General features: G+C 40.8%; 1 protein-coding gene and 3 long non-coding RNA genes across 4 annotated transcripts; all 4 read left to right on the top strand.

Annotated features, from left to right (window-relative positions):
* The first annotated feature begins 3 nt into the window (after window positions 1–3).
* Window positions 4–18,431, top strand: LOC122756890. The gene is made up of 4 exons (XM_044007706.1): window positions 4–70; window positions 126–208; window positions 13,832–13,867; window positions 17,907–18,431. The coding sequence occupies exons 1-4, from the start codon at window positions 4–6 to the stop codon at window positions 18,111–18,113; spliced, it is 393 nt and encodes a 130-aa protein (XP_043863641.1). The 3' UTR covers window positions 18,114–18,431.
* On the top strand, window positions 2,456–3,368 carry LOC26528224. The gene is made up of 2 exons (XR_001448797.3): window positions 2,456–3,139; window positions 3,206–3,368. It is a non-coding gene; the product is annotated as an uncharacterized LOC26528224 (long non-coding RNA).
* LOC26527600 lies at window positions 12,331–12,996 on the top strand. The gene is made up of 2 exons (XR_001449511.3): window positions 12,331–12,767; window positions 12,834–12,996. It is a non-coding gene; the product is annotated as an uncharacterized LOC26527600 (long non-coding RNA).
* Window positions 15,918–17,009, top strand: LOC26528484. Its single transcript, XR_001448693.3, has 2 exons — window positions 15,918–16,780; window positions 16,847–17,009. It is a non-coding gene; the product is annotated as an uncharacterized LOC26528484 (long non-coding RNA).
* Window positions 18,432–19,393: the final 962 nt, after the last annotated feature.

The raw sequence follows: 19,393 nt of genomic DNA, 5'->3' as shown, positions 1-19,393 counted from the left end.
AGCATGCTTTACGGGCGCCGGAAAAAGATTGTTAACTTGCTCTTACAAGTGTCGAGGATCGCCCCATACTGTGGATAGGCGAGCGCAAATATCGCAGCACAGATCTACGCATTGCCAAACTTGAGCTGGAGTATATCGTGTCCAATCAACAGCGCATCTGGTTGACGTAGCTCGCGGAATTATAGGGCACCTAAAGAAACTCTGCAACATACTCCTCAGCGGTTCGCGAGGAGCACTACTCACTCGAGAATGATTCGTGTCACATATTGCGACAGCCCCATCTGGAAGTACCCATCATTAACGAGTTGAAAGTACGAAAAATGTCCGAGCTCTATGAACACCTCCTATGTCTTCATCGAATCGATCGCCTCATGTCCGCATATGTGGACGTGAACATTTTTGAAAAATATTTTAAAGCTGTTACCAAGCATCGATAGGAATGATATACTAGCAATCTGATCCTCAAACTCACTTCAGTCTCCCGTCAAGAGCAGTAAACTGAAGGCGAACGTCATAAATTGATAAATTTATATGTTTGCAATCAAGATCAAAACAAAATTTATTATATATTAGTTAAACAAAATTATAGATTTATTTTTGCTAATTCTCACCCAAGCTAAGATCGAAATATGTTCGGAATATCCTTGACTATATCAATGTGTCACTTCACGGACTAATGGAAAATACAGTTTTGTACTTCTTATAGTCGAATATATGCAAACTCCGCTAATAAATTATATTTAAAAAAAGCAAAATACAATTATAAATTTTCATTGATTCATTAACTGTAAAACCGTAGAAGATTAAGCATTTCCCGACTTATACACCCCAATTAGTACACAATTTTTTTTTTTTTTAATCCGTATAAACAGTGTACACGACTTTCATTTCTTCAATAGATAGAAACAAGATTTTAAAAGAAAAATTTAAAGTATCAATTATTCTGGTATACCATTACAATTGTTCATGTCGATATGATGCCCAACAAATGATGTGACTGTCGATACATATAATATAATGTTAATATATTACTCTACTTCATGATATACATACATGCATATGTATATGAACTCTAATATGGGAGTGGCCAAGCGGAAATTTTTATCTTAAATCTCATACCCTCTTTAAAGTTTACTAATCCTGTGCCTCTGATTTTTTGATCAACCAAAAACAAGTGAGAAAGCTCTAGTCGAGACTGCTCGACTACGAAATCCCCTGAACTCTTCTAAGAATTAATATTTCAACAATTATTCGCGCCTATCTGCATACACAAGAAACATACACGCATGGACTACCGTGTGGGCTTACTATGGGAACTTAATTGCTCAATAACTTTTCTTGTGGATGGACTATCTTCAGATTATGAATATAATATAGATATGCATGTATTTGCCAAAGCACAAGTCTCTACTATTTGAAATACTCATTTTACAAACATGTGGGTGAGGGGATGAATTAAGGGTGGGGGTAAATTTTGATAGAAATCAAAACTCCATAAAGTACATATAAATCTACATTAAAAATTTGGTGACTCTAGCTTTAAAGATGTATGAGATATAAATTTATTACTGGTTTTCGATAATGCTTTTAATCGATAACAAAATAACGGGACAAATTATCGATTTTTAAAGCAAAACTCGATATCCGCGTGGTATACACAGACCTAGGAAAACAATGTATATCTTCTGAGATCGGCGCGTTCAAACATACGAACAGACGGACGGACAGACAAACGGACAGGGATAAATCGACTCAGCTCGTCGCCCTGATCAAGAATAAACATAATAGATACGGCTTGCCGTGGTTAAAGAAATGATGCCATGACTTCCAGTTACTAAGGCCTCGAGCATCAATAGTGTCCAAAATATAGCCGAATTCGAAAAATCAATATATATTCAGGTCCGATTTAACACGCCCTTAGTAGGCGTAGATATATAATTTTTTCACCCATCTTTATAGAATTGAAACATCAGCTTACTTGCAATCCGATTTGTCACACCCCCAATGGGCGGAGATATATCCGCCATAGCTCGTGATCTTGGGTGGTCGACGCGGACCTACATACCAAATGATTTCTGGTATATCGGAAAATGCATTTTCCAATTTGCCACGCCCCTAGTGGGCGAATCAGGAAAATTTTAACACTTTATAAATCGGAGATATACACGAGTATGTGTTCCAAAGTTTAAGTCTTTAGCTTCAATAGCGCCGAAATAGATTGCGTTCATACGGACAGACGGAAAAACGGACAGACGGACGGACAGCAAGACGGACATTGCACAAAACCAATATACTCATTTCACTTTCGTGAATGAGTCTAAAAAGAAGAAAAATAAAAGAATTGCAGAAGTACCTTAGTGGGAAATGGTCGTGGGACAACAAATCCGACAGTCTGCGCTTTGAGCAGCACCACAAATTTCTGCGGACGATTAATCAGGAGGAGGGAGGTGATGTTTCGACAGGAATTCATGTGCTAACAGAAAATTGACGCATATTTGCATTGCAATTGTGATTATTAGAATATGCATAGAAAATGCATGCATGTTCGAATGTATAGAAAAAATATTTAAAATGCTCAGCACAGCTTGCCACGTCCTATTGCCAATTTGAATGAAATTTTCAGTATGTGAACTAAATGTTTTATTGAATGTTTACCAATTATAAATAATTGCAAACTCATTCATAATACTGCTATATTTTAAGCTAACCTTCAATTTTGAGAACTTAGCAACATTGGAGTCGGTATCTGCTATATGGCAAAAATCAATACACAAGTTAACATACAATTATGAGATGTGCTAGAAATAAATTATAGATCTGTTTTAAAAAATAATTTAATATTTGGATACTCCTCGCGTTTTTCCCCTACTCACATTCAAATTAACAAAAAGAGTCTTCTGACTCAAATGTAAATGTGATGTTCCACATGGTTTAGTTCTAGTGCAAATAACTAATCTGATACGTTCCGGCCGTGTCCGACTAGATGTCAAGCAAATTTATTTTGTGAAATCGATACAGTACGGATACGCATATCTATTTCAATTCGTTGCAGTCACGCTTTCAAAAAGGGTATAAAATGGAAGGCCCAAGTCCGAATGATATCTTCGTTTTAAAGGAAGCTACAATCAACATGAAACTGGTAAGGAAACAAATTTGCTTGCCCACTCAGAAGTTACAATCTTATTTTGGTGTCTTTTACTCATAGATTCTGTTCACTGCTGTACTAGCTGTCTTGGCATCGGCCTGCTATGCTGTTGCTGCTGGCCCTATACATAGGTCAGACCCACCAGAACCAGAACAATAAAAGCTGGAACTGGTTTTTGAAATATAATGTATATTCAAATATACAAATCATAATGCAGAAATAAGTTTTGATCTGGTCAAGATTTTCATTTTGGATACTAAAACCAAGCCGTAAGGCGTTTAAAAATTTTTGAGAAATATAGACTATAAATTTTTGACGTATTAGGTACGACCATTGGCCAGTGTACCTACAGATCGAACCAACAGAGATAAAAAATATCAAATCAAAAGACCATCGAGCGATATACGTCATACGATTACGATACAGTGATCATTACAGATGCACGAGATCTGATCGTATTCTTGATGCCCAAAGAGTTTCTAAACCGGTAGTTTCTCGCATTTATGAATCTATCACTGGTGCATAAAGCGCCAAGAGCCTACTTATGTACTCTGAATATTTTCTACGATTGGTGGAGTTCATATTGATGCACAGTCGAAATGAAACGTATTTTTTCGATCCATCTAAGTCAATTTCGCATAGCGAGATCCTCTTGGGCGCTACCAAGACGACCAAATCCATCACCCGAATAAGTGCAACAATATAACGTTAACCTATAAACTCACTGACGAACAGTTTATAGCCCTAGCCACGCGGATCGTTTGGATATCAATGCATAGACGGGCATACCACATGATGGACATAGAGATGAATCGTTTGCTTTGCACTTGAAGTTCATGCAAGCAGAGAAAATCATGCTTTACGGGCGCCGGAAAAGAGCGGTAGTTAAAACACTTACCGAATCGGCTCAAGTTGAGATTCGCGATCTAGATGAGTTAGCGACCAAAGAGGAGATCTTGGAGGCAATTAGGGTGGAGTTGAAGGATAGCTCACTCCCCATTGAGGCTATCAAATCGCTTCGGCCAGCTTTTGGTGGACAGCAAATAGCTACGGTTGCTCTTCCAATTGGGAAAGCTAAAACTCTGCTCGAGCTGTCCAAAATTAGAATAGGATGGGTAGTTTGCCGTATCCGAGCCGTGGAGCAGCCTAAACGCTGTTTCAAGTGCCTCGATTACGGTCATATGGCAGCAAACTGCGGCAGCGACTGTCACTTAAAGGGCGCCTGTTTCAGGTGTGGAGAGATGGGTCACAGTGCCAAAGCATGCACCAAGCCACCAAAATGTAGCCTCTGCATCCGGAAAGGTGAAAAGCAGACGGACCATTCAGCAGGCAGCTTCAAGTGCCCATCTTACCGTGAAGCTGCTCGTAAAATGAAATGTTAAGGTTTTTGCAGCTTAACTTAAATCATTGTATTGCTGCCCAAGATCTTCTAGAGCAGACCATTAGGGAAAAATGTATAGATGTAGTTTTTCTCAGTGAGCCTCACCACTGTAGAACCAGCTGCCCTAGGACATGGTCAACAGACGTTAATGGCAAAGCTGCGTTGTGGGTATGCGGCAACTCAACAAACGTACTTTCGAATGTTAAGTCATTCAATGGGTTCGTACGTGGCCGATATGGTAGCTTATGGCTTTACAGTTGCTATCTGGCCCCCAGCATGCAGCTCAGTGAATTCACGACGGTGCTCGACGAGCTTGCCGAGGATGCTAGGGGTCGGAAGGCCATTATAGCTGGAGATTTTAACTCCTGGGCGCTAGAATGGGGTAGCCCCACAACAAATGCCAGAGGTCGTATCCTACTGGAGATCTTCGCGACACTAGATGTTGCACTGCTCAACACTGGCCATGAGTACACCTTCAGTCGGGCGGGATACGGGTCTGTTATCGACATTACTTTTGTCACTTCATCCCTCTTTCGGGGAGCAACATTGAGCCATTGCGATAGCTATACAGGCAGCGATCATACGGCTCTTCTGTTCACAATAGGTGAGCCACCTGCCAGGGCGTCAACATTGTGGAGGGAGTCGTATCGGCTAGATGCTTTTGATCCCGCGGTCTTTTCAGAGGCCATTCAGTCTCTGGGTACAATTGGTAATGCTGAGGCCAGAGCATGCCAAATGGTAGCCCAAATACAGAGTGCCTGCAATAGCAGCATGTTACGCCGCAAGCAGTTCACGCGACAACATGAGCAAATAGGTGACATTCGTCGCAAATGCATCCAGGCGAGAAGAAGCTACTAACGGGCTCGCGGTAGGCCAACGTTTCTTGAGAAACAGTTAGCTTACCAGGCAGCTAGAAGACAGCTGAAGAAGGCCATTCGGGCACGCAAAAGAGAATGTTTTTTACAGTTGTGCGACTCAGCCGAATATGACCCTTGGGGCAGGGCATATAAGATAGTAGTTAAAAGACTATACGCAGGTAGACAGGTGCAGCCTACGGATCGTCTGGAGCTTAAATCGATTGTGGAAACACTCTTTCCAGAAAGATTAAGCTCCATTCACGCCCCTGAGTCCGAGTCTGCTGATCAGGGCTCAACGAGCACTGAAATTGTTTTAGTTACAGAGGAAGAAATATCAGTAGTTCTCCGAGGTCTTAGAACCAACACAGCTCCAGGGTCGGACGGGATCCCAAATCGTGCGCTAAAGCTAGCCCTCGCCTTGCACCCAAGTACGTTCGCCGAATTATTTAACGAATGCCTGATCCAAGAGACGTTCCCGGCAAAATGGAAAGCCCAGAATCTGGTATTGCTACCCAAGGCTGGCAAGCCACCAGATGAGCCATCTTCGTACAGACCGATCTGTCTCTTAGACACCATGGGAAATGGTCTGCTCTAGGCTGGAGACTGCGATTGCAAGCGCCGGAGGCCTGTCACCAAACCAATTTGGGTTCCGGAAGGCCCGGTCAACAATGGACGCGCTTAACAAAGTTGTCGGTCTGGCCACTTCCGCTATTCAAGGCACCAGATGTAGGCACGGGACGAAGGAATACTGCATCATCGCGACCCTGGATGTAAGGAATGCCTTCAACACAGCTAGTTGGGATATGATACTGAATGCGCTACTTCAGAGGAAGAACACTGGTATACAACACGAGTGAGGGTCCCCAAACTCATACAGTGTCAGCTGGAGTACCCTAAGGCTCAGTGCTGGGGCCTCTCCTATGGAACATCATGTACGACGGCGTACTGCGCTTGGAACTACCAGCAGGCGCGCACACCGAAGTTGTACTAGTCAGCAGTCGCAAAAGAGTGGAAACTGCCAATATAAAGATCGGCAGCGTCACCATTGCGTCAAAGAGGGCGATAAGATATCTTGGTGTCATGATAGACACAAGATTAACTTTCCGCGAGCACTTAGAATATGTGCATAAAAAGGCAGCTGATTCTTGTAGAGCTCTCTCGAGAATCATGCTTAACACGCGGGGACCTAAACAGCAACGACGTCTCCTCCTAATGAGCGTCATTAGGTCTGTCATCCTCTATGCTGCGCCAATATGGGCAAGAGCGATGGCAACGCCGAGCTACAGCCGAGGCATTTGCGCGATCTACAGGCTGAGCGCAATCAGAGTCAGCTGCGCTTTCAGGACTATCTCCGATGACGCGGCGCTCGTCATAGCCGGTATGGTGCCACTGGAGTATTTGGTCGCAGAAGCCGTGGAGCGGAATTCGCACGGGCCTACGCGACTCAACGCTGTCAGGGCGAACAGCATCGCACGATGGCAAAGAAGGTGGAATAGCTCAGCTAAAGGGCGGTGGACGCACAAGCTCATCCCGGAGCTTGAACCATGGGTTAACCGCAAACATGGCGAGGTTAACTTCTACCTTACGCAGATCCTCTCGGGTCATGGATGCTTTCGGAGCTATTTGAAGCGCTTTGGCCACGAGGAATCTGACGAGTGCCCCTGGTGCGAGCGAGGGCATGTGGAAGACGCCAACCACATTCTTTTCGAATGTGGACGGTTCCTGGAGGAGAGGCGTCGTCTGGAATAGGCAGTGGGCCGCTCCATCAGAGCGGACAACTTAGTCAACGCCATGCTGGAATCGGAGGAAGCTTGGGAACTAACAAGCACCTTCGCGGCCACGGTGATGATGGAGCTCCGCAGAGACGAGCGACTGAGAAGACGAGCTGTCCCAGGCTATGGTAGCGCATAGTGCTTGCGAAGCAATGCTTTACGGCCGTCCCGCAAGCACCGCGCGCTATCCTAGCCACCATGCAACTTGCAATTTGTTATTTTGTCAATAAATGAATATAAGAAATCTGGTATTGCTACCCAAGGCTGGCAAACCACCAGATGAGCCATCTTCGTACAGACCGATCTGTCTCTTAGACACCATGGGAAAGGTGTTTGAGAAACTGATCTGCTCTAGGCTGGAGACTGCGATTGCAAGCGCCGGAGGCCTGTCACCAAACCAATTTGGTTTCCGGAAGGCCCGGTCAACAACGGACGCGCTTAACAAAGTTGTCGGTCTGGCCACTTCCGCTATTCAAGGCACCAGATGGAGGCACGGGACGAAGGAATACTGCATCATCGCAACCCTGGATGTAAGGAATGCCTTCAACACAGCTAGTTGGGATATGATACTGAATGCGCTGTCACAATATAATATCCCTAAATATCTAAGAGAGATAATAAAGAGCTACTTCAGAGGAAGAACACTTGTATACAACACGAGTGAGGGTCCCCAAACTTATACAGTGTCAGCTGGAGTACCCCAAGGCTCAGTGCTGGGGCCTCTCCTATGGAACATCATGTACGACGGCGTACTGCGCTTGGAACTACCAGCAGGCGCGCACACCATTAGCTTTGCTGATGATGTAGCTGTCGTAGCCATAGGAAAGGAGCTCAAAGATACAGAGGATATGTGCAGCGAAAGTATCAATCGCATACGAAGCTGGTTGACAGGAGCTGGGCTCGAGCTAGCGGCACACAAGACCGAAGTGGTACTAGTCAGCAGTCGCAAAAGAGTGGAAACTGCCAATATAAAGATCGGCAGCGTCACCATTGCGTCAAAGAGGGCGATAAGATATCTTGGTGTCATGATAGACACAAGATTAACTTTCCGCGAGCACTTAGAATATGTGCATAAAAAAGGCAGCTGATTCTTGTAGAGCTCTCTCGAGAATCATGCTTAACACGCGGGGACCTAAACAGCAACGACGTCTCCTCCTAATGAGCGTCATTAGGTCTGTCATCCTCTATGCTGCGCCAATATGGGCAAGAGCGATGGCAACGCCGAGCTACAGCCGAGGCATTTGCGCGATCTACAGGCTGAGCGCAATCAGAGTCAGCTGCGCTTTCAGGACTATCTCCGATGACGCGGCGCTCGTCATAGCCGGTATGGTGCCACTGGAGTATTTGGTCGCCGAAGCCGTGGAGCGGAATTCGCACGGGCCTACGCGACTCAACGCTGTCAGGGCGAACAGCATCGCACGATGGCAAAGAAGGTGGAATAGCTCAGCTAAAGGGCGGTGGACGCACAAGCTCATCCCGGAGCTTGAACCATGGGTTAACCGCAAACATGGCGAGGTTAACTTCTACCTTACGCAGATCCTCTCGGGTCATGGATGCTTTCGGAGCTATTTGAAGCGCTTTGGCCACGAGGAATCTGACGAGTGCCCCTGGTGCGAGCGAGGACATGTGGAAGACGCCAACCACATTCTTTTCGAATGTGGACGGTTCCTGGAGGAGAGGCGTCGTCTGGAAGAGGCAGTGGGCCGCTCCATCAGAGCGGACAACTTAGTCAACGCCATGCTGGAATCGGAGGAAGCTTGGGAACTAACAAGCACCTTCGCGGCCACAGTGATGATGGAGCTCCGCAGAGTCGAGCGACTGAGAAGACGAGCTGTCCCAGGCTAAGGTAGCGCATAGTGCTTGCGAAGCAATGCTTTACGGCCGTCCCGCAAGCACCGCGCGCTATCCTAGCCACCACACAACTTGCAATTTTTTATTTTGTCAATAAATGAATATAAAAAAAAAAAAAAAAAAAAAAAAAAAAATACACACATACACACACAAGCACCCACGCATAAACACGCATGGGCTGCAATATTGGCTTACTATGAGTACTTAATTGTTTAATAACTTTTTTGTGGACATACGATCTTCATGAAACTTTTAGATTATGATAACAACATGGATATGCATGTATTTACCAAAGCACAAGTCTCTAGTACTTAAAATACGCTTTTTACAAACATGAGGGTGAGGGGGTGGGGGGTAAATTTTAACAAAAACCGAAATTGCATAAATTGCATATTAGCATAAGTAAAAAATTTGGAGACTCTAGCAATAAAGGTGTAGGAGATATAATTTTATAACTGGTTTTCGATAAGGTTTTTTATCGATAAAAAAAGATCGGGATGAGTTATCGATTTTTAATGATAAACTTGATATGCGCGCTGTAATTACGGACATTTAAAAAAAAATTGAAGTCTCTTATATCTTCTCAAATCGACGCGTTCATACATACGGACAGACGGACGGACAGACAGACGGACAGGGCCAAATCAACTCAGCTCGTCGCCCTGATCAAGAATATATATACTTTTTTGTGGGGTCTGCCACGCCTCCTTCTGCCTGTTACATACATTTCAACAAAACCATTATACCCTGATTTCCCATTGAAAATGGGTTCAGTGTATAAAAATTTTCAAGTCTCTAGCTCTTATATATTCTGAGATCAAACTTTCAAACATACGGACAGACAGAAAGAGCTAAATCAACTCAGCTCGTCACCCTGATCTGCCACGCCTCCTTCTGCCTGTTACATACTTTTAACAAAACCATCCTGATTTCCCATTTTTAATGGGTTCGGGGTATAAAACTATGTATTTAAATAAAAATAACAAGTAAGAACGTTGCAGTCGGGCGATACCGATTGCAGAAGACTCATTCACAGCCCAAACGCTGTCAACCAGAGTATATAGTGCAATTTTCAAGTCTAGTGCGCAACAAAAAACAGGGCATGATCCCATTAGAATTGGAAAATCATCGATAGCTATTGCTATGATCATTGCATCATTGCATTCAAATTACATACATATATAATTTATACAATTTTGATTTTTATTATATATTTATATCCATATATTGGATACCGGCTTCAAGCTAGCAGCAGATCAGAGCGATTTTCCTACAGACAGAAATGCGCCTTTTCTCACATTCTTAGAATTTCGATTGATTTCTGGACTTTCTAGCCGTTACTGTAGTTTTGTCTGATGACGCTCTCTTATTAAGCTATTCTATTTTAGCAACCGGCTGGTCAAGCGAAGCAGTGGTGCGGGTGCTATGGGCGACGCAATTATGTTAGAGTAGGGGAGGTTCGAAACCTCTTCGATGTTATTATTATTTTTTTTTCTTTCATACATATTTCGTTTTTTATAAAAAATATATTTTATTGGGAAGGTGCGAGCTTGAATGAATGGCACTTAACTCTTTTCTTTTTCTTAGTCGAATAATTTTATAAGTTTAAATTTGTTTCTTCTTAAATAGCCCTCAAATTCATATACGTAAATACATACATATATATATGTATATATGTAAGTCTGCACGCATAGCATCAAGCATTCCAGCCTTATACACGCGCTCATTTGTATGTGTGTATGTATGTACACATAAATGCGTACTCTAGCATATTTTAAGAATCTCGTTGCGATTGATTTGTCTTTGCATTGTTTTTGAATTTCCAGCCGCTACACTGGCTTCTCTTTGCTATGTGGCGTCATAACAATAATGTGATTTCGTTTTAACTTCTATTGCTCGAAACGACGAGTTGGTGCTGTAGGCAGAAGCGCCAGCGATCCTTATTTTAGATATTTTGACAAACAGCTATTTGGCTGGGGTGCGAGTTCAAATCCTGCGGAAAACTCTTTTTGAAAATTGCAAATTTTTGTTATTTTAGCTTTTTTATATTTTATTAATTTTATAAAAATGTTTCCTTGCGTGCTATCAATGCCTATTAAGCCTATTTATGTGAACAAATACATAAATAGATGGCTCACGCATATAAATGCCGCAATATGGGCACTATAAATGCCGATTGCCACGCCCTTAGTGGCCGTAGACTCCTCATTTTTGGCCAGTTCTTAGAACGAGCACCGAGCAACTAAATGCAAAATTTGAATTCTTACGCTAAAAAAATGTGAAAATTGCAGGGTATTTTTCGATATGCCACGCCCCTAAAGAGGCTTAAAAATTATTTTTGGGACATCGATAGAAAAGGCTACCAGTAACTCAACTATCCAAATTTGAAACTGTAGGAGGTTTGCGGTTTGCCACGCCCCATATATCTACCATAGCTCGTTGGACTTGATGGTCAACCCGCGTATATATACCAAATTTCAGGTCTCTAGCATCAATAGTGTCCAAAATATAGCCGAATTCGAAAAATCAATATATATTCAGGTCCGATTTACCACGCCCTTAGTAGGCGTAGATATATAATTTTTTCACCCATCTTTATAGAATTGAAACATCAGCTTACTTGCAATCCGATTTGTCACACCCCCAATGGGCGGAGATATATCCGCCATAGCTCGTGATCTTGGGTGGTCGACACGGACCTACATACCAAATGATTTCTGGTATATCGGAAAATGCATTTTCCAATTTGCCACGCCCCTAGTGGGCGAATCGGGAAAATTTTAACACTTTATAAATCGGAGATATACACGAGTATGTGTTCCAAAGTTTAAGTCCTTAGCTTCAATAGCGCCGAAATAGATTGCGTTCATACGGACAGACGGACGGACAGCAAGACGGACATTGCACAAAACCAATATACTCATTTCACTTTCGTGAGTCTAAAAAGAAGAAAAATAAAAGAATTGCAGAAGTACCTTAGTGGGAAATGGTCGTGGGACAACAAATCCGACAGTCTGCGCTTTGAGCAGCACCACAAATTTCTGCGGACGATTAATCAGGAGGAGGAGGTGATGTTTCGACAGGAATTCATGTGCTAACAGAAAATTGACGCATATTTGCATTGCAATTGTGATTATTAGAATATGCATAGAAAATGCATGCATGTTCGAATGTATAGAAAAAATATTTAAAATGCTCAGCACAGCTTGCCACGTCCTATTGCCAATTTGAATGAAATTTTCAGCATGTGAACTAAATGTTTTATTGAATGTTTACCAATTATAAATAATTGCAAACTCATTCATAATACTGCTATATTTTTAAGCTAACCTTCAATTTTGAGAACTTAGCAACATTGGAGTCGGTATCTGCTATATGGCAAAAATCAATACACAAGTTAACATACAATTATGAGATGTGCTAGAAATAAATTATAGATCTGTTTTAAAAAATAATTTAATATTTGGATACTCCTCGCGTTTTTCCCCTACTCACATTCAAATTAACAAAAAGAGTCTTCTGACTCAAATGTAAATGTGATGTTCCACATGGTTTAGTTCTAGTGCAAATAACTAATCTGATACGTTCCGGCCGTGTCCGACTAGATGTCAAGCAAATTTATTTTGTGAAATCGATACAGTTCGGATACGCATATCTATTTCAATTCGTTGCAGTCACGCTTTCAAAAAGGGTATAAAATGGAAGGCCCAAGTCCGAATGATATCTTCGTTTTAAAGGAAGCTACAATCAACATGAAACTGGTAAGGAAACAAATTTGCTTGCCCACTCAGAAGTTACAATCTTATTTTGGTGTCTTTTACTCATAGATTCTGTTCACTGCTGTACTAGCTGTCTTGGCATCGGCCTGCTATGCTGTTGCTGCTGGCCCTATACATAGGTCAGACCCACCAGAACCAGAACAATAAAAGCTGGAACTGGTTTTTGAAATATAATGTATATTCAAATATACAAATCATAATGCAGAAATAAGTTTTGATCTGGTCAAGATTTTCATTTTGGATACTAAAACCAAGCCGTAAGGCGTTTAAAAATTTTGAGAAATATAGACTATAAATTTTTGACGTATTAGGTACGACCATTGGCCAGTGTACCTACAGATCGAACCAACAGAGATAAAAAATATCAAATCAAAAGACCATCGAGCGATATACGTCATACGATTACGATACAGTGATCATCACAGATGCACGAGATCTGATCGTATTCTTGATGCCCAAAGAGTTTCTAAACCGGTAGTTTCTCGCATTTATGAATCTATCACTGGTGCATAAAGCGCCAAGAGCCTACTTATGTACTCTGAATATTTTCTACGATTGGTGGAGTTCATATTGATGCACAGTCGAAATGAAACGTATTTTTTCGATCCATCTAAGTCAATTTCGCATAGCGAGATCCTCTTGGGCGCTACCAAGACGACCAAATCCATCACCCGAATAAGTGCAACAATATAACGTTAACCTATAAACTCACTGACGAACAGTTTATAGCCCTAGCCACGCGGATCGTTTGGATATCAATGCATAGACGGGCATACCACATGATGGACATAGAGATGAATCGTTTGCTTTGCACTTGAAGTTCACGCAAGCAGAGAAAAGCATGCTTTACGGGCGCCGGAAAAAGATTGTTAACTTTCTCTTACAAGTGTCGAGGATCGCCCCATACTGTGGATAGGCGAGCGCAAATATCGCAGCACAGATCTACGCATTGCCAAACTTGAGCTGGAGTATATCGTGTCCAATCAACAGCGCATCTGGTTGACGTAGCTCGCGGAATTATAGGGCACCTAAAGAAACTCTGCAACATACTCCTCAACCTCAACTGGTTAGCGGTTCGCGAGGAGCACTACTCACTCGAGAATGATTCGTGTCACATATTGCGACAGCCCCATCTGGAAGTACCCATCATTAACGATGAAAGTACGAAAAATGTCCGTGCTCTATGAACACCTCCTATGTCTTCATCGAATCGATCGCCTCATGTCCGCATATGTGGACGTGAACATTTTTGAAAAATATTTTAAAGCTGTTACCAAGCATCGATAGGAATGATATACTAGCAATCTGATCCTCAAACTCACTTCAGTCTCCCGACAAGAGCAGTAAACTGAAGGCGAACGTCATAAATTGATAAATTTATATGTTTGCAATCAAGATCAAAACAAAATTTATTATATATTAGCTAAACAAAATTATAGATTTATTTTTGCTAATTCTCACCCAAGCTAAGATCGAAATATGTTCGGAATATCCTTGACTATATCAATGTGTCACTTCACGGACTAATGGAAAATACAGTTTTGTACTTCTTATAGTCGAATATATGCAAACTCCGCTAATAAATTATATTTTAAAAAAGCAAAATACAATTATAAATTTTCATTGATTCATTAACTGTAAAACTGTAGAAGATTAAGCATTTCCCGACTTATACACCCCAATTAGTACACAATTTTTTTTTTTAATCCGTATAAACAGTGTACACGACTTTCATTTCTTCAATAGATAGAAACAAGATTTTAAAAGAAAAATTTAAAGTATCAATTATTCTGTTCATGTCCACCATTACCATTACAATTGTTCATGTCGATATGATGCCCAACAAATGATGCGACTGTCGATACATATAATATAATGTTAATATATTACTCTACTTCATGATATACATACATGCATATGTATATGAACTCTAATATGGGAGTGGCCAAGCGGAAATTTTTATCTTAAATCTCATACCCTCTTTAAAGTTTACTAATCCTTTGCCTCTGATTTTTTGATCAACCAAAAACAAGTGAGAAAGCTCTAGTCGAGACTGCTCGACTACGAAATCCCCTGAACTCTTCTAAGAATTAATATTTCAACAATTATTCGCGCCTATCTGCATACACAAGAAACATACACGCATGGACTACCGTGTGGGCTTACTATGGGAACTTAATTGCTCAATAACTTTTCTTGTGGATGGACTATCTTCAGATTATGAATATAATATAGATATGCATGTATTTGCCAAAGCACAAGTCTCTACTATTTGAAATACTCATTTTACAAACATGTGGGTGAGGGGATGAATTAGGGGTGGGGGTAAATTTTGATAGAAATCAAAACTCCATAAAGTACATATAAATCTACATTAAAAATTTGGTGAGTCTAGCTTTAAAGATGTATGAGATATAAATTTATTACTGGTTTTCGATAATGCTTTTAATCGATAACAAAATAACGGGACAAATTATCGATTTTTAAAGCAAAACTCGAATCCGCGTGGTATACACAAACCTAGGAAAAAAATGTATATCTTCTGAGATCGGCGCGTTCAAACATACGAACAGACGGACGGACAGACAAACGGACAGGGATAAATCGACTCAGCTCGTCGCCCTGATCAAGAATAAACATAATAGATACGGCTTGCCGTGGTTAAAGAAATGATGCCATGACTTCCAGTTACTAAGGCCTCGAGCATCAATAGTGTCCAAAATATAGCCGAATTCGAAAAATCAATATATATTCAGGTCCGATTTAACACGCCCCTAGTAGGCGTAGATATATAATTTTTTCACCCATCTTTATAGAATTGAAACATCAGCTTACTTGCAGTCCGATTTGTCACACCCCCAATGGGCGGAGATATATCCGCCATAGCTCGTGATCTTGGGTGGTCGACGCGGACCTACATACCAAATGATTTCTGGTATATCGGAAAATGCATTTTCCAATTTGCCACGCCCCTAGTGGGCGAATCGGGAAAATTTTAACACTTTATAAATCGGAGATATACACGAGTATGTGTTCCAAAGTTTAAGTCTTTAGCTTCAATAGCGCCGAAATAGATTGCGTTCATACGGACAGACGGAAAAACGGACAGACGGACGGACAGCAAGACGGACATTGCACAAAACCAATATACTCATTTCACTTTCGTGAATGAGTCTAAAAAGAAGAAAAATAAAAGAATTGCAGAAGTACCTTAGTGGGAAATGGTCGTGGGACAACAAATCCGACAGTCTGCGCTTTGAGCAGCACCACAAATTTCTGCGGACGATTAATCAGGAGGAGGAGGTGATGTTTCGACAGGAATTCATGTGCTAACAGAAAATTGACGCATATTTGCATTGCAATTGTGATTATTAGAATATGCATAGAAAATGCATGCATGTTCGAATGTATAGAAAAAATATTTAAAATGCTCAGCACAGCTTGCCACGTCCTATTGCCAATTTGAATGAAATTTTCAGCATGTGAACTAAATGTTTTATTGAATGTTTACCAATTATAAATAATTGCAAACTCATTCATAATACTGCTATATTTTAAGCTAACCTTCAATTTTGAGAACTTAGCAACATTGGAGTCGGTATCTGCTATATGGCAAAAATCAATACACAAGTTAACATACAATTATGAGATGTGCTAGAAATAAATTATAGATCTGTTTTAAAAAATAATTTAATATTTGGATACTCCTCGCGTTTTTCCCCTACTCACATTCAAATTAACAAAAAGAGTCTTCTGACTCAAATGTAAATGTGATGTTCCACATGGTTTAGTTCTAGTGCAAATAACTAATCTGATACGTTCCGGCCGTGTCCGACTAGATGTCAAGCAAATTTATTTTGTGAAATCGATACAGTTCGGATACGCATATCTATTTCAATTCGTTGCAGTCACGCTTTCAAAAAGGGTATAAAATGGAAGGCCCAAGTCCGAATGATATCTTCGTTTTAAAGGAAGCTACAATCAACATGAAACTGGTAAGGAAACAAATTTGCTTGCCCACTCAGAAGTTACAATCTTATTTTGGTGTCTTTTACTCATAGATTCTGTTCACTGCTGTACTAGCTGTCTTGGCATCGGCCTGCTATGCTGTTGCTGCTGGCCCTATACATAGGTCAGACCCACCAGAACCAGAACAATAAAAGCTGGAACTGGTTTTTGAAATATAATGTATATTCAAATATACAAATCATAATGCAGAAATAAGTTTTGATCTGGTCAAGATTTTCATTTTGGATACTAAAACCAAGCCATAAGGCGTTTAAAAATTTTTGAGAAATATAGACTATAAATTATTGACGAATTAGGTACGACCATTGGGCAGTGTACCTACAGATCGAACCAACAGAGATAAAAAATATCAAATCAAAAGACCATCGAGCGATATACGTCATACGATTACGATACAGTGATCATCACAGATGCACGAGATCTGATCGTATTCTTGATGCCCAAAGAGTTTCTAAACCGGTAGTTTCTCGCATTTATGAATCTATCACTGGTGCATAAAGCGCCAAGAGCCTACTTATGTACTCTGAATATTTTCTACGATTGGTGGAGTTCATATTGATGCACAGTCGAAATGAAACGTATTTTTTCGATCCATCTAAGTCAATTTCGCATAGCGAGATCCTCTTGGGCGCTACCAAGACGACCAAATCCATCACCCGAATAAGTGCAACAATATAACGTTAACCTATAAACTCACTGACGAACAGTTTATAGCCCTGGCCACCTATAAACTCACTGACGAACAGTTTATAGCCCTGGCCACGCGGATCGTTTGGATATCAATGCATAGACGGGCATACCACATGATGGACATAGAGATGAATCGTTTGCTTTGCACTTGAAGTTCACGCAAGCAGAGAAAAGCATGCTTTACGGGCGCCGGAAAAAGATTGTTAACTTGCTCTTACAAGTGTCGAGGATCGCCCCATACTGTGGATAGGCGAGCGCAAATATCGCAGCACAGATCTACGCATTGCCAAACTTGAGCTGGAGTATATCGTGTCCAATCAACAGCGCATCTGGTTGACGTAGCTCGCGGAATTATAGGGCACCTAAAGAAACTCTGCAACATACTCCTCAGCGGTTCGCGAGGAGCACTACTCACTCGAGAATGATTCGTGTCACATATTGCGACAGCCCCATCTGGAAGTACCCATCATTAACGAGTTGAAAGTACGAAAAATGTCCGAGCTCTATGAACACCTCCTATGTCTTCATCGAATCGATCGCCTCATGTCCGCATATGTGGACGTGAACATTTTTGAAAAATATTTTAAAGCTGTTACCAAGCATCGATAGGAATGATATACTAGCAATCTGATCCTCAAACTCACTTCAGTCTCCCGTCAAGAGCAGTAAACTGAAGGCGAACGTCATAAGTTGATAAATTTATATGTTTGCAATCAAGATCAAAACAAAATTTATTATATATTAGTTAAACAAAATTATAGATTTATTTTTGCTAATTCTCACCCAAGCTAAGATCGAAATATGTTCGGAATATCCTTGACTATATCAATGTGTCACTTCACGGACTAATGGAAAATACAGTTTTGTACTTCTTATAGTCGAATATATGCAAACTCCGCTAATAAATTATATTTAAAAAAAGCAAAATACAATTATAAATTTTCATTGATTCATTAACTGTAAAACTGTAGAAGATTAAGCATTTCCCGACTTATACACCCCAATTAGTACACAATTTTTTTTTTAATCCGTATAAACAGTGTACACGACTTTCATTTCTTCAATAGATAGAAACAAGATTTTAAAAGAAAAATTTAAAGTATCAATTATTCTGTTATACCATTACAATTGTTCATGTCGATATGATGCCCAACAAATGATGCGACTGTCGATACATATAATATAATGTTAATATATTACTCTACTTCATGATATACATACATGCATATGTATATGAACTCTAATATGGGAGTGGCCAAGCGGAAATTTTTATCTTAAATCTCATACCCTCTTTAAAGTTTACTAATCCTTTGCCTCTGATTTTTTGATCAACCAAAAACAAGTGAGAAAGCTCTAGTCGAGACTGCTCGACTACGAAATCCCCTGAACTCTTCTAAGAATTAATATTTCAACAATTATTCGCGCCTATCTGCATACACAAGAAACATGCACGCATAAACACGCATGGACTGCCGTGTGGGCTTACTATGGGAACTTAATTGCTCAATAACTTTTCTTGTGGATGGACTTTCTTCAGATTATGAATATTTGGTGACTCTAGCTTTAAAGATGTATGAGATATAAATTTATTACTGGTTTTCGATAATGCTTTTAATCGATAACAAAATAACGGGACAAATTATCGATTTTTAAAGCAAAACTCGATATCCGCGTGGTATACACAGACCTAGGAAAACAATGTATATCTTCTGAGATCGGCGCGTTCAAACATACGAACAGACGGACGGACAGACAAACGAACAGGGATAAATCGACTCAGCTCGTCGCCCTGATCAAGAATAAACATAATAGATACGGCTTGCCGTGGTTAAAGAAATGATGCCATGACTTCCAGTTACTAAGGTCTCTAGCATCAATAGTGTCCAAAA

Source organism: Drosophila mojavensis, unplaced genomic scaffold (assembly GCF_018153725.1).
Source record: "Drosophila mojavensis isolate 15081-1352.22 unplaced genomic scaffold, ASM1815372v1 contig_19, whole genome shotgun sequence".
Taxonomy (NCBI): Eukaryota; Metazoa; Arthropoda; class Insecta; order Diptera; family Drosophilidae; genus Drosophila; species Drosophila mojavensis.
This window is presented reverse-complemented; position numbering and strand designations above follow the sequence as displayed.